The sequence below is a fragment of the Ixodes scapularis genome, unplaced genomic scaffold (genome assembly GCF_016920785.2).
Source record: "Ixodes scapularis isolate PalLabHiFi unplaced genomic scaffold, ASM1692078v2 PGA_scaffold1__304_contigs__length_218370807, whole genome shotgun sequence".
Taxonomy (NCBI): Eukaryota; Metazoa; Arthropoda; class Arachnida; order Ixodida; family Ixodidae; genus Ixodes; species Ixodes scapularis.
This window is the reverse complement of record NW_024609846.1, coordinates 196,767,840-196,790,844: the sequence shown is the minus strand read 5'-3', so window position 1 is coordinate 196,790,844 and position 23,005 is coordinate 196,767,840. Positions and strand designations below refer to the sequence as shown.

Below are 23,005 nucleotides of genomic sequence, written 5' to 3'. Positions count from 1 at the left end.
AACCATGTTTCAGTTACTGGTAATATATTGCTGCTGGATGACGACACGAGATTAGATACAAGATCCTGCTTTGAAAGGAAGCTCCGTATGTTGGTAAAGATAACAGATAAGGAAGTATTTACACGAGGGGTGGATTGAGGACGGTTTATTGGTCGTTGATAGATTGGTGATTGCTATGCAATTTTTTTTACAGTTTGTGACAACTCGTCAAACATATAACGTTGCTTGCCAATGAATAGTGTTTTGTAGCGTAGCGAGAATGCGACTGCCTTGTTATTAGCAGATGTAACTAAGTGCTTCACGGGCGTTTTAAACGGGGCGCGAGAAATCTTCGCCAACGCTAAAGACGGTGCCCTTTAACTTACGGCCGTTCGAAAGAATGGCCTCCTTGGTTTTCAAAAAAAGTTAGGTTTCCAGTTAATGGGCGACAGCGTCCGTTTGTGTGACGGCCGAGGCGGTGATCTCGCTCTATATCTGTAGGTTCAAACGTCACGTGGAGGGGATCAGAGCATAATGTAATTATTCTTTCTTCGGACTGGACAGAAGTCTCATGTGGGACGGGATCAGGAATGCCGTAAAATATTAGATTGTTTCTCCGTGAGCGGTTTTCAGCATCGTCCATTCGGGCGTTCATCTCTAAAACCATATAGGATGTTTGAGCAGTATCAGCGCGAGCCGTCTCAAGGTCAGATTGCAAGGTGTCAATTTTTTTTTTTTTTGTAATGAACCTTTAGTTTGGCCATTCGCTCATCAGGTTGGCTATATTTCTGTTCCTAGTTAGCAGTTGGGCTTTGAGGTCTTGTACCGGGGAAGTTATCTGAGCCTCCCCGACAGACAGTTTTTTTTAATTCAGCAAGTATATCTTCCGTAGGTACCGGGTTGGTCTCTACGTTGCCGGAAAATAACACCACTAACAAGGAATGCATGACTTCAACACACTCAACGGCAACAGACACACAACACTGCGGGCTGGGCAGCTGTACGAGAAAGCAATCATTTTATTTTTTAGAGTAAATAACATACGGTTTACTAACCTGCATAGCGAAAGCGAGCGGATTAGTTGACTGTGTCGCAGCACAGCCACCGAGCCAACAGAGCCGCGTGGGAAGCTGTCGTAGCTTTATAGTTGACATGGCTGGGTCCGTTGATGATGATGATGGTGTTCTTTGTCCTGGGTCGGGGCTGTAGTTTCCGATCGAAGGCGTTGACACGCGTGCCGTCACGCAGTGGGAGGACAGATGGCAATCACCGGTATCGCGTCCACAGTACGTAGGCACACATTCCGAGGTGACACTGGGGAAGGCAATCGCTAGAGCAGGAAGCAGCACACGGATGATGACGGAGGGAAATACCTGCATAGCGAAAGCGAGTGGATTAGTTGACTGTGTCGCAGCAGAGCCACCGAGCCCAGTGCTTCTCCGGAGATAGTCGTTTTTGGAATCTCGGAGAGCGAATCGTGCCATTTAGGTAGTTCAACGATGGTTATGTCGTTCGAAACGTGAAACGTGTCTTCCACGTTAGCGATTTGGTGCCAATCTGATCCGAGAAGTAGGTCAATTGACTTGGGAAGTAGAAAAATGAGTGTTTCTTGTACCTTCGGCGTGGTTGATGCAACGCTGATGGTCAGAGACGTGCACTTGTCAGGCGTCAGCTTGTTGTCCAAGACGCTGACAAATTCTTCCCCTCGGGACCACAGCAATACGAAAGTGTCCCTGTGTAGTGCCTTGGGACCGATCATCGATAAGTTGGCCCCGGTGTTGATGCAAGCCTTCATGGGACGGTTCCTAGCTCTCCGTGAAGGCGGTAACGATGGGGAGAGAATCTCCTGTCGTGGGCGCAAGAAGCAGAGGACATTCTTCACGTTTGGACCCGTGCCCTTTTGCGCGCGTTTCCCCTCTACGCGGATGGTCGCTGCAGTTTTCGGCTCTACACGCCTGCTCAAGCAGAGGTTTGGGCCTAAAACATAGCGAAGTTAGACATCGTTCACTGATGAAGAAAAATGACCGACTAAAGCAATTACACTTTTACAATGTTAATAAATGAACATACTATTCGGTGCAAACCAAGTAATAAATACCAAATTCACGCGCGTTCTCTTATAAGAATGCACAGGAGCACCGCAAAAAGAGACTGGCATGCTGTTTGCTTCAATTTGCCTCCCGGAAGTCGCATAGGCACTAGCTCCAGTCGAACCTCTAACGTACATTGTAATAACTCTATGGGCGAAACGATAAGCGAGTTCTAGGGGATTTGCTATCTGCACAGTATCAACCGGGGGGTCACGTGACACTCCAGTGAGGTCACCCCTCTACGTCACGCGACTCTGCCGGTGAGGGCGATGCGACCTTCCCTTTCTTCGCGTTTTGTCGGTTGGCGTTATTTGGGTTCGTCGATCGTCAAGCTGATCGCTCCGCGAGCGGGTAGCCACGGCCGCCGCGAAGCAGCGTTTACGGATGGGCCAAGTGGGTTATCAATTTTGTAATGAGCCGCCGCGAAGCGGCGTGAACGTAGGCCGGGGGGGGGGGGGGGGGGGGGGTCAACACGCGCCCCCGTCAAAACGCGAAGAAAAAGAAAGACGCGACCTCCACCAACAGAAAGGCGTGACGCAGAGAAAAGATGTCACAGGGGCATCATGTGAGCCCCGTTGATGCTGTGCAATTAGCAATTCCCAGTGCTAGTTTGATGTTTGGAACGCGACTCCGTCTGGTTTGTTTACTGCGTCCAAAAAAGTGGTCAATCGATTTGCGCCTGATGACGTTACACAAGTATCATGCTGTCGCCAGTCGCAATCCTGGCAGCGTCCCAACACCTGCGGTGCATGTGGTAGACGCCTGTTGTGCTGCGAATCGCTCTCCAGTGTGGGTACACGGAAGCTTCGGCAGTCCGAAGTTGGGACGCCGTGACGACGGCGACACCTGCGTTCGCTTGTGACACACTCAGTTTCTCGTTAGTATTTCTGCGGCCAACCGCCAGGATCGCGACATGCAAAAGCATGACACTTCGAGCTAATGCGGTTTTGGAAGCGAGCGTATCAGGCGTTGCACGCGCGAAGGCAGAAGAATAGCACTGGAATGAGAAAGCCGCACAAGCCCCCGCTCCCAGGAACACCTGCTGGGTCCCAGCAGGTGTTCATTTCTCTCGTTCGCGATGAGATTGCGCGGGCGCATCGAAACTTCTTTTGGCACGCCGATCGTATCGAAAGCCAGCCGCGACAGGGAGCGTACGAGGCAGATCGCAGGCACGGAGCCGACATAGACTAAGCCTAACGTGGCCGACGGAGCGGCAAGCATGCAGACGATGGGAATTCCGATGAGAGCGTGTCGGTGCGCGAGGCAGTCTGGGAGTGAGTAATTTTTCCATCGTAGTTGGGCACGAAGTCACGCTGTGTCCTGGAGTATTTGAACGTCCTTGTCACGTCTGCCACACAAAACCTTTTTTTTTCACATCCTTTTCTACATTCTCTCGTTCTTTCTTCCCTCTCACTTTCTTTGTCTCTCCCTCACTCTTTCTTCCTTTTTATCTCGTTTCCTCCTCTCCTGAAAGAGGCGGGTTTCTAAAGTACTCTCCTCCTTTCTCGACATTAGGTAAGAAATTAACGGGTGCCCTCTTGCTATTAGGTTGTTTCTTTGGGCTTTAAAAGAAACCCGATGATTGAAATGCATGTTCTTAACGAGCTTGACGTGAGAGCTTGCTCACTTGACGAGGCGGGTGGATCCCTCCATCGCGTCACTGATAACCGCGAGGGAAATTCGTCGCTGCCGAGCTTGAAGCTCCGTGTGACGTCTCGCAGATTGGGAGACCTTGCGACTACAATAGGGTTGGCAGGTGATATTCGATGACACAAGAGGATGATAGTGAGGCGATAAGCAGCCAGCAAGAGTGCCGCCGCCCGTGTCTTAAGCAGTGCGTCTTTCGCACAAAATTTGTCGTTTTGAAAAGAAACAACCAACGACTGCGAAGAAAGTGAGTAAAGCTTGAATTCTGTCTTCGCTCGCGTGCATTTATTGCCCAGGTCCGGTTTTTCCCAATTTATGAAGGAAAGAAATTATAACCTAGATAACAGAAAGTATAAAACAGAGAGAGGACGAAACACAGACGAGTACTCGTCTGTGTTTCGTCCTCTCTTTGTTATCTAGTACATCTTACCAAAACGCTCGTTAGTAATATAAAATTATAACCTCCTTTCGCAAAATACAAACTCCCTCCCCCGCGGAAAAAAAGAAAAACGCGAACGACGGAATGACGGTTTATCGCCCCCGTCACATCAGTCATGGTCGCCGGGGGCAGATGCCTCGTGGCCCGTGGTTCTCTTTGGCCTGCTTGTATGTAATCCGTAACAAGTATCAGAATTATTGGTAATTATTTATATTTATCGCTAATTCTGTAAAGAAATGATTACATATTCAGGGAGCAATTGTAATTTAATTTCTTTATATTCGTAACGGCTTCATTGTAAGTCGTTAAAGGTTTTTTCGTTCTAAATCCATCCGGTCTTTTTACTGGCGACAACATTGCACCAGGCGGAATGTGAATATAAATTAATGGGTACACAATTATGTGCCCGAAATACATAAGCTGACAATCCATCCTTAGATATGTCCTGTACGGCACTTACCACTAATAATAGCGTAAGTTTTATACCCTACACTCACAACACAGTTATTATCTCTGAAGGTGCCTAAGTATATCGTACTTCAAGTCAACTAAAAAGGCCCGTACTGCGCACATGCGCGTTTGAATGCGTTTGATTGCGGAGAGCCGTTCTTGCCGCCGGGAGCTGTTCTTTGCGGTACCATCGCAGCGTGCCACAAGGGAATGCACTCTAAGAAATGGGGGTGTATAGGGGAACACCCCTTGTCCCATATGTAACACCCCAAAACAACAATTTGACATTCAGTCCACTGACGTCCAACTGACGATACTAACTTTCAAGAGCGCCTTGATAGGCGACCGATACAACTTCTTCAAATAGCTAATGCACGCATTTGCGGCTACAGTTAGGCAATCGAGGTTTTTTTGGCCCTGCTACAAAACTTCAGGGTTTTCTTTTTCTGGTCTTTGATACGCACATTATCTATTTAGTACGTTATATCTAACAACTATCAAGCCGCTCGTAAAAATTGGTATCGCCAGCTTAACGTCACTGGACGGAACGTTAGTGGTGTTACATACGGGACGAGAGATGTACCCCCATACACCCCCTATTTCTTAGAGTGTATAGTAGTAGTAGTAAGCGTTGTAGGTGAAGTGAGGGGGAGAGTGGGAACCTATCGTGTACACGGGCTGGGCGCATTTGTCACTGGCTCAAGGGACGAGGTAGTAGCGGGAGCGCGTCTCGGTAGACCAATCAGAAGCTGAGAAAAGAAAAGGAGGGTCACGTGCTCGCTCGCGTCACTCGACGAGGGGTATCCGGTTCTCCGTTCGCGGAACCTGCTTTATCGTTGTGGAGGTGGAGAAGGAAAACGCGCGAGCGAGCTTTTCAAAGGCTGCGATGGTTCAAGCCGGCCAGAAGGTCAGGGAAGCCAGCGGGATTGTCGCTGTCGCCGGGCGTCGCCATGTTGCCGTGAATTTCGCTTATTATTTATTGGTGAGCCGCTAGCGACGATGCCGTGTTTTTATTGGTTATTTGACTACGGTTGACTACGTGCCAACGCAACTGTGTGTAATAGAAGCTTGGCGCAAGCGCTCTTCGCAATGCCACGCGTCCGCTTGCCGCTACGGAACGCACCGCGCTCAAACGCGAATGTGTAGAGTCCTGCCTATCCGCGGATTACCCGCGCATATCCGCAGTAAACTAACGGATGCGGATAAAAATGAATCAGATTTTGCGGGTTGCGGATCGGATGCGGATATCCGCGGGTCGGGATCTACATTTTTGCCGAGGCGGCCTAAGAACGTGTGCGGCCGCACTGCACAGTGTAGAGTGAATAAGTGGGTGATACTATGAAGGCGCATCATCGGAATGTATCGTGGGGACAAACTACTCCTTTAGATAAAAGCTGTCAATTGGGGAGAAAATTATTCTTTACTTCAAGAAAGATTTGATTATCGCCGAAGATCGCTTTAGAACGTTATATCTCGCCCAAAACGCCGTCCCTACAAAAATGTAAAGAATGGAGGAGCATTAGTCGCCCCGGGAAAGCGTATTCTTGTCTGGCAGGGAAAGAGCGGAAAACGTTCTTTGGGCAAAGAAACCCCAAAACATACAAGCCACAAGAACCTGCAAGTGGCTTCTTCGCCTACAGGTAGATCGGGGAGGTTGAATTCGATCCTCTGGAGTGGTGCAACTTGCGCCAGCACGAGTTTCCGCAACTCGTTCTTGTAGCGCAGTTCGTGCATGCCATCCCAGCATCAAGTGCACTACCGGAGGGAGACTTCCCATTTAGCGGGTATTAATTTAAGAGAGGTGAACTAGTCTGACTCCGTCCATGTTGACGATATTCACTTTGCTCTACAAAGCAACCTGGAGAAGTGAAACGTTGCGTGTGCGTGCGTTTTCTTTTCATTGACAGTTGACACTGAGTTGTTTTTTAGTATATGATTCCAAGGATGCAGTTGAGGGTTCGTGTTTAAAACTGGAACCGAGAAGAGGTGTTTCCATTATTGTGTATTTTGATATTTTCCCAGTGGTGTACTCGCGGCTTACCGAATATACACGAGCACTTTGCAGCGGTGGGTGAGTCCCTTTTCTCTCACGCTTCTTTATTGTTTGGTCGAAATAAAATGACGCCATGTCGTAGTCTCTCCTCTGTTATTTTTCATGTGAATAAAATATACATCAGCTTGAAGTGGGTTTCACAAAGCAAAACGAAAAATACATATTGAAATTCCCTTCCTTTTGAGCGCATCTTCTGGACAGAGCGTCAGTGTCACGGACTCCTAAAACAATAATAAGATGCTTTGAACATCGCCACACTTTGTATTGCTCAATTGCTGTCTATAGGGTCCCCAACTTTGGAATGGTGATGGCAACGTGATGATAATGTCTAAGTAGTGTCTATGCTTATAGTTTTCACTTGAGGGCTGAATTCAGATCGCTCTTTTTCCGAAACCAGATACAGACGAAAAACAATAAATTTGACAGCGAAGTTGTGGGTCATTAATGTATTAAAGAATGGGAAGCCTGATGTGTATACGGATAATTTTCTAACCGAGTCTTACTTTTAAAATTGATCTTTTTTTATCCCCGGAATTTTGAATCTAGCCGGAATATTTCAGTTTAGTTCCTTTCATCGTAAAATGGCACTACTAGAAAATGTAAAGATGCGAGGAAATTTTAGATTTGAGAATGAAAGCACCGCTATTCCTATCGTTAGTAACACACTTCTCGTGGAGAAGGACATTCATCAGTGGCTCAGGGCATCGCCTATTACGTTCACGGTTCTTGCTTCGTAATCCGTTATTTCTGATACTTAACGGCTAAAGTCACAATCTTATTCCTGGCGACTTTCCACGTCCCGAGTTTATTAACCTAGTACCGACGATAGTAATGTATAATGTACCATGGGCTTAGAAGTAATGCTGCAACGTCCATAAGGATAAGGAAGGGATATTAGGTTGGAATTTCACTAACTGAAATTTTACTCTGGTCCCTGAGAGGATGAAAACGGCAGACCGTCTCTTTCCGACGTCCAGCGAGCCCTCGCTGCCTTCCGCCGTGCTTTGGCTTCCTTCGAGTGCACCCTCGTGGCGACGCCGAGGCATCGTCGAAGGTAGAAAGTTCGCGCTGGGGTGGCGGAACAACTGAAGAACGTTCCTGCCGTCTTCAACCTGTCAGTGAAAACGATCGCTAAGATTGACAAAATACGTTTCAAGCTGACTGTTCATGAAATTTTTGACGTCATCTTTTTTGGTCCGTTCCTTTCAAGTTTGCAATTTCGGTTTACTTAGCCCAGTAAAGCAATTTTTACATCACGGAAACTCTTACCAGCTTGCCTACGATTTCATGGCGTTTTTCTAGTTTACATCGCAAATAATGCACCAAAGTCACATGCTTGTTTTCTGCTTTTTTATTTCTTTCAAAAAAAATCCCAGGGTTTGTGAAAAAAAAAATTGTAAGATCAGCCGTGCTGGATAGTTTTCCAAATAATACATTCACATCACAAAGAGATACAGTTGAACACTTTCATGTAGAACAAACCTTTGGTTGTCCAACCATTTTTCCGGAAAGCGACGATCAATAATAACTGCTACAAAAAAAAAAAACAAAAAAAAAACACGAAAACAACATTATTTTGAGAACTATTCTACCTGAGCGTAAAAAATATTCTATCTTCGTTTTTGGAAATTTCTTTAATTAAAACCTTGAACATTAAAACAGTCATGTTAATCAACTGAAAACACCCTTTATGATGGTGGCAGGAAAGATGGCATTTAAAAGCTGCTTTTGCCGTTTTATGCCTTGCAGTAAATTTCTAGTGAAAAGGGAACATTTCATGTATTATTTGTACAATACACAGGTGAGAAAATATCTACATTATATCATGCGTACATAGGCCCTTTCGTGATGTTATATATTCGCATATATTTATTGGTGAATTTAATATATATATATATATATATATACATTTTTTTTTATTCTTACACATTTGTTTTTAAAAAACCGTGAAAGCTACACTAATGCGGTTTTTGCAGGTGGGTTATACGGCCAGGCGGACATAATGTGGGTGGCTAATCTTTACGATAAGTCGACTAATTAATTAAAATTAGTCAATTAACTTTTTTATTACTGAAAATAGGCATATGGTTTCAATTAGAAACTTGTAGAGCATCATCGAAAACCACTAAATCTACTATTTTTGGAAGAATATAACACCGGAGCAGCATTTTACGGCGTTCTGTAAAAACTCTCCATTTGGACGCGTTTCCAGATTTTCGTTTCTTATCGGAGCGCATCACCGCGCCCGTGGTCCTGCTCGAGTCCCCAGTGGCTGAGACCCGCAACACACGTGCGCCGTACTTCCCTCCATTCTACGAGGAAGGCGAGGGGTGGCTTCGCGCCGCGACCACCAGGGAGCAGGAACGCGGGCGCAAAGATGCGCTCCGTTAAGAAACCGAAAACTAGAAACGCGTCCTAATGAAGCGTTTTTACGAACGCCGTAAAATGCTGCCCCTGCGTTATATCCTTCTAAAAATAGTTGATTTAGGAATTTTCGATAATGCTCAACAAGTTTCTAATTGAAACTATATGTATATTTTCAGTAATTTAAAAGTTAATTAACAAACCTTATTTAATTCGCCGACTTATCGCAAAGATTAATCACCCATATTTGTCCGCCTGGCCGTATAACCCTCCTGCAAAAACCGCATTAGTGTAGCTTTCACGTTTTTTTGAAACAAGTGTGTAAGAATAAAAAAAAAAACCTGTATATATATATATATATATATATATATATATATATATATATATATATATATATATGGGTGGTTTCATCTCAAATCGTGCAGGCAAAAAGGGTAGAATTTTTAATTTCGATGAAAAAAATATATGTTATGGCGCCGTTTCTAAAAACGCAGTCGCCACAAACCGCAATTTCGTCGGATTTTTTGTTCTCGACTTTCGAATCTTTAAAGAGGCCGCGGCGAAAAGCAGTTTTTTTCACACCCGTCGTGGGTCGGATGTTTCGCTTGATCTCCCGCCATGGATTTTTAGTCCACATTATATTATTTTTTTTCAAGCACTCTGTGGACACATTTAAAAGGCTCCAATACCATAAAATAATTTCAGGCGTTTTGCTTTTTTTCTGTAAAAATGTCAAAAACGCCCCCTCGGTCAATTGTTGACGAACTTTGGCAATTAATTACTGGCGATCTACTTGGGTTACATCGATAATTTTTATTTCCACAGAGAACCCAAAACACTTTCCTTATATGTATTATAAAACAAATTGTCTGTATAAAATATTCTTTGCGGTACGTTTACGTTAATGTTATGTGAAAACCAAAAAGTACCATTTTTGAAATTGATTTTCTCAAAAAACCCATTTTTTTTATTTTTTGTTAAAATTGAGATGTGATAGTTTTCTACGCGAAAATCAAGTCGAGAAAGTGTATATTTTGTTTGTATGTTCTGTATTTAAGCATCAATATCGTACAAAAACGTGTTTTTACGGCTCGAAATGGACTGGCGAATTGCGCGTCTTCACAAGCTTGGAAATAGTTTTTTTCTTTTTTTCAACCTTCCCACATAAAAATGCAATATAGTATTTCCACCCTGTTATATTTATTGATTATTTAAATTTTATTATAGCCGGCAAGCTACATCGGAGGAGTTCCAAAAAGAGAAAGCAACACTTCTTAACAGACCAGCAGGTGTCGTAAATTTTTAACGTGTAGGAGTCGGCAGACGTCGTATTGATTCGGGGCCCTCATTGGCCTGCATGAACGTCCCGCCCTTTCGGAGCCAGCAGATGACCACGACCTTTCGCGCTCGTCGTGCTAGATTGGACGGCCCGTGACGGTAAAGCGAGCAGCGCACCCTGTGTCACGAGGAGTGAAATGGTACGAATGTGTCGTTGACGCGGCGAACAGTGACAGCCACCCCGGGGGAGCCATTCAGAGTATTGCACTAGGGAAAGCAAAGGAATCGTTGCCTGAAAGGATGAGGACACCACGGCCTTACAATATCGACGGTCAACAACTGTTCTGCCAGCCAAAACAACGCCGCGTGCGCGCTAAAACCGGCGGCGCGGGACAGAAATCCCGCAGACGCACATACGAAGATGGGCCGGTTTCGTTAGGGATATGGGGAAATTTTAAACCAGCCATCCGTGCATGCGTGAAACGATACCGCCTGTTTTCCCTAGCTTCGAGCGCCCTATCCTTACCTTGAAACGGCCGTGCTCTCTCTCTCTTTCTCCGGGGAGATCCGATAGCACCGAAGGGTTATCTATTAAACTTGAGGAAGGAAACGAGAAGGGACTGTTTAAGTTGAATTATCCCCAACAACCCGCTAGTTCTGTCTTTATAAAGGGTTATCTCTTTTGGAAACAGCAAAGCCCAGAGACTGACATTAAAACGAGCGTGTTGGTAAATATACTTGTGTTTGTATTCTGCCCGGAGACTAGTCGGGTCGAAGTCAGCCTCCTTGTCAACTATAACCGTTTGTGAAGAGTGGGCTTCTCCCGAGATGAAAAGTTAGCGCCGGCTGACGTGTTCTTTTGAAAAAGGGAAGGGGAAAGAGAAAGTTTGAGTAACTGCAGAAACTGCCTCGAAAGCACCTCTATCGCCTGCTCGAATCTATTCTTCACTTTCTTTCGCACAGCCACTGTTCCGCACAGCCGTCGTGGATGTGCGTAATAGAGGGAGGAACGGATTCGAGCATCATCTGGACGCCGTCATCCTGCCAGACTTCAGTGTCGTGGGACCGACTCGTGTGTGTTTCTTCGCCCCGCTGAAATTTGTTCCTCGGGTGCGGTTTTTCATGAACGTTTTTTTTTTTCAATGTTTTCTTACTAACTGTTTGTTAGCACTGTTCAGTTGTTGGGTTTATTTCGTCATGGCGTAGCGGCCTGGCGGTGATGTAGAGAGCGTGTTCGCACGCATTTGGTTGCGTCCCGTTTAGGGAATGCCCGGAGGAGTTGGTTTTTGTTCTTGCCATGTGCGGCTGAGTTTTCCCGTCTTTATTAAATTATTGATTTTTTTGTTTTACCTTTACGTGCCGTCGACTTCTTTGCCTGACTCTCCACCAGGCGTGGACCTATCGCCTTGCCACCGCTCAAACCTAAATACTTTATTTTTTTAACGCAATTTTCGTTAAGATGGGAGTTGGGCACTTTAATTCCTATTTATTTATTTTTATTCTCTACCCCTCTTCATGACACACTCTCTGTGTGTTTCGGAAAGTTTCTGTGTCACCGCTCTTGTGCATTACGGAAGTGAGAGGACATTCCGTGGTGACCTGTGCGATGTGCGGTGAACAAACCCCCAGTGTTTGGTTTCGGAAAGAATTGTATATAATATATCGACGATGTGGTGACTTTCTTTCTCTTAGTAATATGACAGCTAATAGCTAGTCGTGCTAGTTTACTGTGAAAGGTTTATAAATCTAAACAATACAACGCCTGTGGCTTTTGGTTATTGAAAGTCTACTAGGCCTGCTGATTTGGTTAGATATGTATCTCGTGGTTCCCGCTCTGATCAAAACGTACATAAATATTCAGTACCACAAAATCCGTTTATAATTCATTACAAAATGCAGAAGAAAATTCAAGAAAACTTTTTCACAATTCATAGAGACGCATGGGTCGCAATGTCTGACTTAGGTCTTGCAAAACAAAGACGTCTTTTTCCGATATTGAGGCCTAAATATAAAACATACAAACAAAATATACACTTTCTAGGCTTGATTTTTGTGTAGACAACTATCATATCTACATTTGAACGAAAAATAAAAAAAATTAAAAATGGGTGTTTTGAGAAAATCAATTTCAAAAATGGTACTTTTTGGTTTTTGCATAATATTAACGTAAACGTACCGCAAAGGATATTTTATACAGCCGAGTCATTTTATAATAAATATAAAGGGCGTATTTTGGGCTCTCCGTGGACATAAAAAATATCAGTGTAACCGAAGTAGATCGCCAGTAATTAATTGTCAAAGTTCGTCAACAATCGACCGAGGAGGCGTTTTTGACATTTTTACAGAAAAAAAAGCAAAACGTCTAAAATTATTTCATGGTATTGGAGCCTTTTAAATGTGTGCACAGAGTGCTTGAAAAAGATAATATAATCTCGACTGAAAATCCATGGCGGGAGATCGAGTGAAACATCCGACCCACGACGGGTGTGAAAAACATTGCTTTTCGCCGCGGCCTCTTTAAATATGCATAAGTCGGGAACAAAAAATCCGACGAACTTGCGGTTTGTGGCGACTGCGGTTTTAGAAACGGCGCCATAACATATATTTTTTTCGTCGAAATTAAAAATTCGACCTTTTTTGCCTGCACGATTTGAGATGAAACCACCCATATATATATATATATATATATATATATATATATATATATATATATATATATATATATATATATATATATATATATATATATTGTAGCGGCGTGCTGAGGCGCGTGCCGGGAACCACGGATGACGAAGACGAAGTGTGGGCAGGCGGCACGTGACACACTTCTAATCTGGCCTGAGTTGGTTATGGACGTCCTCTTGTAAATGAAAAAAAAAATGTAACAACTGGTGTCAGAAGTGGGATTCCCGGCATTTTTCCTGACGGCCCAAGAAATCATTCTACAAGGAGCAAGGACATTCTCTGCGCGAGTGTCAGCACCTTGTTGAGTGGCGCGGCCCTGCCTGGATTACCACCGACCAGACCAGCTTCCTTCTCCATGTTCCATCACTGAAGCAACGCTAGCCGACTGTCACGGTCTCCCGGGAGCCCACGCCACAAAAGCGCGTAAGTGCGCGCTAGGCTTCAATGGTTTTCGGACAGGTTGTGGCAGTTTTGCGGTTGAAAGCATTCACGAAAAGTGATGGTGCCTCCTGAGCTAGGCAATGCCGGTGCATATTGTTGTCGGTGCTAACTTTTCAAAAGGCGCAAATGTGCTGTGGACTTAGGCACCGACATGTTCTGTGCGGCATAAGATTTGTTCTCCGACATGTCGCCAGGGATGATAATAAGTGAACCACTTGACCCCCTGGTATCAGGACTCTGTGCTTCAACCTTCCAAAAGCGCTAACGTGCTGGACTTTGGTGCTGCAGGCAGACTGTGATGTCGGCCTGAACTTTAGCGTGTGTGCAAATGAGCACGAAGTTTCATGTCAAAAATCTGCATGCTGAAAAGACTTCGCTCAAGCTGAACTTTTCGAAACAAACAAGTACAAGCAAACTGCCTGACACCACAGCAATGCGGCGAGGTTGTGTAGCAGGAAAACGATTTAAAGATCATCCCTCTAAGAAAAGAGTCCTTAGGGGGAATAGTGTAGCGGCGTGCTGAGGCGCGTGCCGGGACCCATGAAAGACGAAGCGCGGGCAGGCGGCTCTGGACAGACTTCTAATCTTGCCTGATTTGGTTATGGACGTCCTCTTGTAAGTTAAGGAAATGTAACAATATATACATATATTTCACTTGGGGTGTATTTCTGTATTCTGCAATTGCACCTTTTAGTTATGGGCTTTTCGCCAAAAAAGCTAGTTCACGATTTATTGTATTTAAAACTGTTTTATACCTCTACCCGTCCCCTGCAAATGTATATAAATTAGCCACGTAATAATATGAGTAAAAATAAAATCTAGACAGCAGGGACAGGCAGTAAACTGGGACATTATTAGCGCGAACAGGACACCGGCATAGGCTCACATTTTATTCGAATAACATGTCGGTCGTAAACATATTTTGCCACATGATTAATGTCTCGAACGAGTCCTTCCCACAACACTTGTAGTATTGAAAGCAGCCTCTCAAAAAAAAAAAAAAAAAAACAGAACAAAAAAAAAAAAAGAAAACGAAAAAACAACGATCGACAACCGCTTGGTCGAATTAACAGCGCTCGCAGTGTACCAGTAGTCTGCAGAATTATTCCGCGCAGCTGTTTTTACATCAATGGCTTGAAACTGACGTCACCGGTGAACCTGAAACCACATCTGGAATCCACGCGCCACCACGCCGTAGAAGTAATGCCCTATACATCAAATTATATACTCTAATAAATCTCCCGATGCATCGATAGCAACGAGACTTTTTAATATCGCACCAAATGATCCTGTTTCAAGAGGGTAATTATTGAATTTCGTTTCTTTTCTGGAGCGAATTTTTCTTGAGCTCAATTTTTTACAACATCGATAGCCTTCTTTCAATCAACTTCTGGTAAGCTAACGTGACCCAGTTTCCTAAAATACATATGGAAAGGAAAAATATTTTAAACAGCCTGGATAAAAAGGATGTCATAAAATGGATTTACAACGAAAAAAACAAAATTTGGGGGAGTAATACTGGGTGATTCAAGGGCGGCCAGGCTCTTTATTTCGACCGCAAAAGTCGGTTTCTTAACCTATCGCGTTCTGATTTTGTACAGCGTTGGCCACAGGCGGTGCATTTTTTCTATAAAATTTGCAAACGATAGCGAACCCACGTGCGTCTTCAAACCATAGGGCACCATGTATGGTTTAAAGACCGATGGCTTCGCTGCGTTTCCATGGGAGTTAAGCCTTTTTCTTTCTTTACTTTTCCCTCAGGTAAGCTCGCTCTTCGCAAATTTTATAGAAAAAATGCACCACCTGATTCTCTCTCCATGGTCTAGACCAGTGGTCGGCAACCTTTCGGCGCAGCGGGCCGAGTCGCCGTGAAGCTAAGGTGGAACGGGCCGGACGGCAAGCAGCGGGAAAGGGGGATGGGGAGGGGGGGTTAAAATTAAAGAAAAGAACGCTTGCACGAACTCACACTGACGTATATAAATCGAAAATGAACAGTTTCTTCATTTCGCGACACACGACATGAGATACATTTCCACAAAAACCTAGAGAATCCTCTCAGTGATACTTGTGGTGTTGAACAGCGCTCGCCAAACTACGTACATCCACATTCAAGCTACTAACTGCGAGTCCCAAAACATTTTGGATGTTCTCGTCAGCCATTCGCGAAGGCAGGCAACGGGCAGCGAAGTGGACAACTTTTTTTTTTCTTTTTTAGCTGACCGCGTTGCGCGGGGGGGGGGGGGGGGGGGGGGGGTGCTAGGGTCTGCATGATACTGCCACTGGTTGCCGACCACTGGTCTAGACTATATATACAGTCTAGACAATGGAGAGAGAATCACAAGTGAGACAGCCCAAGTACAGGGATAAAGTAAAGAAAGAACGAATGCAGGCATATACAGTTATTTGTTTATAGTATATGTTTATATCGCTCGCATTTGGCCTTTGCTGGATTTGGATAGTATTTCAATGGACTCGACTGATGCTATCTGTGGAAAACGCTGAGGCAGAAAAGCTGCATGCTGCTCGCGCAACATGTTATATGCTGCTCAACATGCTGCTCAACATGCGCGAACATGTTGAGCAGCATGCAGCTTTTCTGCCTCAGCGTTTTTGTTTAAAACAGAGATACAAAAAAAAACACGAAATAGTATACATAATTCGCCAATTCATTCAGACCACCAGTAGCATTCATTGTGTGAGATGAAAATTTATAGTGATACTCCTGCACTTGTGGCCATATTTCTTCATTTTCATATACCAGCTGCGATTCATGCGTTGCCTGCCCTGCCAACCATGACTGAAATGTTGGTTGATGTTTCGCCTGCAGCCACAGGCCATTCGTCAATAAAGCTAACGTCGTCACAGCCTCCACAGGGCGAGCGGAGCCAGTCAGGCAAAAATTCTGCCCTCGCCGTGACCTCACTCCGGTTCGCCGTAAGGGGGCGCCACGTAAACTTCTCGGGGCTAATACTGGCCGGCGCCAACTACAAATTCGTTTCGCTCCGGAAATACAGCTCCGAAAATATTTTTTTCTTGTAAATTTTTTCTGAGATCCTTTTTCTATTCAGGCTGTTAAGAATATTTTTTCTTCCTTTGCCTATGTCTTTTAATGGCTTTTGCACAGTGACATGTTGTAGTCCCTTCAAATGTAATGCTCCTCTTCGTGGAGAGTAGTATTTTAAGCTTTCTGCGAGTTGAGATGACGTGTTTACCTATCCCGGGAAACACGGAATTTTAGCCCGAAAACATGTAGAGCAAATGGAGCATTAAAAAAAGAAAGAAGGAAAAGAAAAACAGTAAAAGCCATGTAACATTTAACTCGTTTATTTTCGCATTCACCATTCCTGGGCACAAAATAACCGCGAGTCTTGTACACGAAGTTTTACGCTGAGCAACCTCCATTTGCCCGAGCACACACAGCATTATGAAGCCGTAAAATGCAAATAAAAGTTTCAAAGCAAAGTAGCTTAATTTTTTTTTGTTTTGCTTTTTTTTTTTTTTCGTTTCAGAACTGCTTAATTAGAAACTGTTCCGTCCCAGAACGTCGCTGTCATGGAATCGCTGAAGAGGCATCCAGTCTTTGGGCTAGATTCCCGATGGAGTTGGATCACTGCGCTTTCCTGCAGCTTGTGTCTGTTCATGGGGAACGTGGGTTCCAGGGTCTTCGGCATCGTGTACGTCGGTATCATCGAAACATTCCAAGTGTCCCGCGAAGAGGCGACGTGGCCGCTGACCATCTTCGATGTCGTCACAAGCTTTGCCAGTAAGCCTCCTCGGTATTCAACTATAGGCAGCTTAAAAAGCTTCAAATCGATCGGTAGAAAATGAGCTTGCTGTACTTGCCAAATGAAAACGCCAAATTCTCTACCGAAAAACCGAGTATAACTTTTCCCTACCTGGACTATGGAACTGAAAATCTAACTGGAATTGTTTCTGGAACTTGATATGAGATTGCTTGCAAACGAATGATTTCTGAAAACCCGATGATACGGATGGAAGCCAGATAGATCTTCAGTTCCATAATCCAGATAGCGAAACGTCATACTGGGTTTTTCGGTATGAAATTGCGGAACATTTTCAGCTGTTAGAAGTCGCAGATACATGGATGCGACCGCAGCGCATCGAATCGAGATTGGCGATTGAGATTGGGTAGAAAAAGAAGAAAGGGAGGGCGCCTGTGATTGGCTCCGTCTCAACTCCATGCGCTACTGCAGCATCCATGTAAAAACGGCCAGTGAATGCTGTCGCGATAGACTTTATTTCACCTAAGGTACAGTCGAAGCCGACGCTACGAGCTGATGGGACAAATCAGACAGTGTCAAAAGCGTCCCATCATGGCGTTCGTCACGTTTCTGTACGTGTTCTATCGCCACTGAGTCAATCTTAAACAAAAAAAAAAAAAAAAGGCCCAGTGATTCGCTTCTTAGACACCGCTTGATTGGTCCAATTAACTCGTAGCGTCGGCTGTGTCTGTACCTAAGCTGATAAGAAGTATAGAAGCATTCAGTTCTCCAATGTAAGTCAAGTTATTTGATATACCTGAAATGCTTGACAAAGACAAGAGACGCAAGAAAGAGACGAAATGAATGTAAATGCATGCCACAATTACATTCAGAGACATTTGGACGAAAATCATGAACAGCCTATATAATTGGCAACTTTTTCGTTAAAGGCAACTAATATTTTAGTTGCCTTTTGTTAAAGGCAACTAATATTTTATAAATGTTAAAGGCAACTAATATTTTCGAATTTGGGTCTACAACTGTTTTCAGCTCCGTCAGTATCTATGACTTACAAGGCATATATTTTATATATTGTGTGTAGTTTTACAAACATCACGAATCAAAGTTTGGTTTCGGTTGTCGTCAAAACCAAAACTACCTGCTTGAGAGGGATGGCAACACTAATATCAGAGGTACGGCCGCGACGTGACGCCATGATGGTGCTGCGGTACGTATCGCCCAGTGTTGCTGGAGTAAAAGCGAATCCGCTAGCCACCTGTTAAATAGAAGCTAGGCTTCACTTTGACGTATTATTTCAACTGTGACCATACTTCGTGCCACTAAAGCGAAATCAGTAATTTATTTTGATTTAACTAATCGGCGAACCTTTCCGCAAATTACTTCTTTAAAGACGGAATTCTCGAGCCCTTGAAGAACGAGGCAATTAGAAAATGGAATTATATGCGGTGCATTTGTTTCCCTTGTGTTCAGATTCAGGTGAGGAAATGTTCTTGTTCAACATTCACGCGGCTTTACTAAGACATGTTTTGCTTAACGAGTGTGTCTCTTAACAACGAAAAAATTATTTCCTTTTCTCGGTTTGAAAATTCTTATAACTTTGACAAACTAAAGAGAACTTACCACGCACAAATTGAATAAATTCTAGGATTACTATTGTAGGAATTAGCGTTCCGCCGCCGATTCACCATTTCCCACGTGGTCCGTCAACAACCCGAGTCCAGCTTGGTTCTTTCACAGGAGCGGGGTTCCGCTTCCCGTTTATTGGTACATAAAACACAACGCTGCAAAACACTCAATCTAAACTACAAATACACGCGACATTACAGAAATATTTACAAGCGCACGTTAAGTCAAAGCTAAACACAAAGATGAACACAAAGAGGGCTGTCACGGGTGTGGAGCTGGGAAGAAAAGAAGAAAAAGAAGAGAGGAAGAGGATCGCGAGAAACGACGGGCAGGTGCGGGAGTTCTGACCCGTCGCTTGTTGAAGCCGGCAACGCTCCGGCTACTGAAGCTTCACAGAAACCGGCCCGGCTCCGGTTCCTGAGACCCCGGCCACGCTCCGGCTTCTGAAGCCTCACCGAAACCGGCCCCGTTTCGGTTCCCGAGAACCCGGCCACGCTCCGGCTCCTGAAGCCTCACCGTAACCGGCCCCGCTCCGGTTCCTGAGAGCCCAGAAACGCTACAGTTCCTCAAGCCACGAAGAACCCGGCAACGCTTCGATTCCTGAGGCCACGACGAGCCCCGCCACGCTCCTGAAGCCCCGCCACGTCAGGCGTGAGTCGAGCTTTTGTGGGGACTTGACCACGGGGACTCCGGTCTGCTTTGAACTTTTCCTTTTCTTTCTTTATTGTTGATAACTGCCTCCTGATTTCCTTTCATTATATTATTACGTATGTACATGCCTTTGTCTCACCTGGTCTTGTCTCAATCATTTCGCGTGTCGGACCGGGCGAACTTGACAATTGTGGCGACCCTGCCAGGATCCCATTTACCATCAGTTTAATTGGATCACTTCTTCCGGGACACACACGGATTGCTAGAGTCAAAAAGACTAGCATGGAGAACGAGAAATTAATGGCGGTGGGAAAGGAGTTGGGTTATCTGGGAGATGAGTTGAAGAAATGGATGGAGGACGAAAAAGCTAGACTACGAGAAGAAAGAGCGTGGGCGCGACAGGAACGTGAGGAGGAATGTGTCCGGTTGGACAAAGAACGCGAAGTTCTGCAACTTCGGTTGGCGGTACAAAGCGCAGGGGCGCCACGTCAGGACGCAATCCAAGGTATAGGTGAAGGAGAGGCTACTAACTTGGCTGCGACTACCGGCGAGGCGCGACACTTTAGCCCTCATAAGTTAATTCCTCAGTTCGACGAAGGAAGGGATGACTTAGATGCATATTTGCTACGCTTTGAACGTACTGCAACGGGAATGGGTTGGCCTCAGCAGAAATGGGCGACGACTCTGAGTTTGTGCCTCACTGGTGAAGCATTGACGGTAGTGGGTCGGTTGTCGCCAGAAGACGCACTGGACTATGCGAGAGTGAAGCTGGCACTGCTTCAAAGGTTTCGCTACACTAAAGAAGGGTATAGAGAACGGTTTAGGGATGCAAAGCCCGAAGAGGGAGAGACGAGGAGACAGTTTGCCGCACGTCTCGCTGGGTATTTTGACAGGTGGGTTGAGATGGCCAATATTCAACACACGTTTGAAGCCCTCCGTGACAAGGTCTTGGTCGAGCAGTTTCTGCTCACTTGCTCCACCAAGTTGACTATTTTTCTCCGAGAGAGAGAATGCCAAAGCTTGCAAGAAGTTGCGTCAAAGGCGGACCTTTTCCTAGAGGCTCAGGCCCAGCCTACTACGAGTAAGTCTAGAATCGACGAGACGAATAAGCAGTCTAGTGTGGCGTTAGCAGATAAGTCTAAAACAGGAGGGGACAGGAAAGCTTTGCGTTGCTTTTTATGCAACAAAATTGGGCACAAGGCGGAAAACTGTCATGGACGTCCGCCGGCCTCCAAAGGAATTACTTGCTGGCAATGCGGGAAAACTGGACACAGTGCAGATAGCTGCAGATCAAAGCCTAACGACAATCATCAGGCGTCATGTCTTTGGACGAAGTCAAGAAACGGAGAGGTGACCGAGCCCGAAGATGGCTTTGTTACCCTCAAGAATGGTGACAAGATTCCGGTTGTCAACTCGGCAGTAGGACATCCTCCCAAGTTTCTAGTGGAGAATCTGCCAGTTGTAGAGGGAGATATGGGTGGCCACAAAATAACTGTCCTCAGGGACACGGGCTGCAACACCGTCGTTGTTCGCCAGAGCTTGGTTCCGAAGGAAGCGTACACGGGAATATTGAGCCCGGTGTTTCTACTGGACAAAACAGTAAGGCACCTTCCCGAGGCCGAGATTATGGTTAGGACACCATACTACACGGGAAAGTTAACAGCGAAGTGTATAAACGACCCTCTGTACGATCTGGTGTTGGGAAATGTGCCGCTTGTACGAGATGCCAATGACCCCGATCCAAGCTGGAGTTTGAATGTGAAAACGAGGGAAGCTCATATGTTGGCGACAGAGCCAGCCGATGAACAGAAGACCGGGACGGAAGGCGTCCTGGCGAAAGAGACACATGTGGAGTCTCTACAACGCTCTGCTGACGAATCGTTACTCGAACGGGGCGATAAAGAGTTCGTGGGCACCGCGGGGGCTGTGCAGACCAAGAAACCTACATGTCAACCCCCGCCATCGCCTCCCGAACTGCGAGTACCTGAGGTACCACTGCTTCAAACAACTAAAGAGGAGCTCATCCAGGAGCAAAAGAAGGACGAAACCGTGAAGAAGTGCTTCCACGACGTTGGGAAAGTAACCAAGAAGCACAGGGGCAGAACGAAGTACGAGTTTTTCATTAGGAATGAGCTGTTGTACAGGAGCTGTACATACAGTTCCGGAAGAAAAACCGACCAGTTGGTACTCCCGAAAAAGTTTCGGCGAACTGTCACCGGGATGGCACATGACGGAATAATGTCAGGCCACCAGGGCGTGAGCAACACAATAGCACTAGTGTCTGAAGAGTTCTTTTGGCCGGGTGTCCAAAGCGACATTAAGAGGTACGTGTGGTCGTGTGACATTTGCCAACGGACGGTCCCCAAAGGGAGAGTAGGCAAGGCCCCCTTAGGTACCATGCCGACGATTGTAACTCCCTTTCAGAGGGTGGCCATTGACATCATTGGTCCGATTGCTCCCAAATCAGACTCGGGGAACCGATACATCTTAAGCATGGTGGATGTGGCTACTCGATACCCCGACGCGGTAGCCTTGAAAACCATCGGAACTCCGGTAGTAGCGGAAGCTTTAGTTGACATGTTTACGCGATACGGCGTACCAAGAGAGGTCCTTAGTGACCGTGGTAGCGCGTTTACTTCCGACCTGATGAAGGAGGTGGGTCGCCTGCTGTCAGTGAGACGCCTTTTGACTACTCCCTATCATCCCATGAGCAACGGGTTGGTAGAGAAATTCAATGGAACTTTAAAGTTGATGCTACGTAGAATGTGTCGGGAGAGGCCCAATGATTGGGACCGGTACCTGCCAGCGCTGTTGTTCGCTTACCGGGAGGTACCCCAGTCCAGTTTGAGATTCTCTCCATTTGAGTTGTTATATGGGAGAACGGTACGGGGGCCATTAACTATACTGAGAGAAGTGTGGTCCAACGAGGCGTTGAACGAGGAAACAAAAACGTCGTACAGCTACGTCATGGAACTAAGAGACAAACTGGAGGAGACCTGCAAACTTTGCGCACTAATGCTTGGATGAAGCCAAGGTAAAATATAAGGCGTATTATGATCGGAAGAAAGTCAACCGAGAAATGAAGGTAGGGGATAAAGCACTAATCCTCCTTCCAAGCGACAATAACAAGTTGCTCATGCAATGGAAGGGTCCCTTCATCGTCACGGCACGAGGAAATGAAGTTGACTATGAGCTGGAGATTGCCGGAACGAGAAAAGCCTTCCATGTAAATATGCTCAAAAAATATGAAGAGAGGACCGAAATGGACCCCGCGGCACCGAGGTGCAGCGCGGCAACTGCAACTGACGATGACAACAAAAACGACGAGGAAGACGCCATGGACGATGTCCCGACTCTGTCCCTGACACGACAACAAAACGGGCAAGACGTACTGGTGAATACGGCCCTGAGTACAGAGGAGAAGAAACAGGTTGCGACTTTGATTGGAGAATTCGAAGAAATCTTCTCTGATCTACCCGGAAAAACAAACTTGATTGAGTGCGATCTGAAGCTGACAACTGAGGCACCAGTGCATGTTAAACGGTACCCTCTGCCGATA

At 45.5% G+C, this 23,005-nt stretch overlaps 1 protein-coding gene across 2 annotated transcripts in view; it reads left to right on the top strand.

Annotated features, from left to right (window-relative positions):
* The first annotated feature begins 3,814 nt into the window (after positions 1–3,814).
* Positions 3,815–23,005, top strand: part of LOC115314574 (monocarboxylate transporter 12) — a 34,865-nt gene continuing 15,674 nt past the window's right edge. The window contains exons 1-4 of one of the 2 annotated variants that reach the window (XM_042291025.1): positions 3,838–3,963; positions 6,628–6,676; positions 13,235–13,408; positions 16,936–17,189. In XM_042291025.1, the coding sequence (XP_042146959.1) occupies positions 16,979–17,189 (211 nt within the window). In that variant the 5' untranslated portion in view covers positions 3,838–3,963; positions 6,628–6,676; positions 13,235–13,408; positions 16,936–16,978. Of the gene's footprint in view, positions 3,964–6,627; positions 6,677–13,234; positions 13,409–16,935; positions 17,190–23,005 lie in introns of both variants that reach the window. The other variant, XM_040222209.3, reaches the window with a different exon arrangement.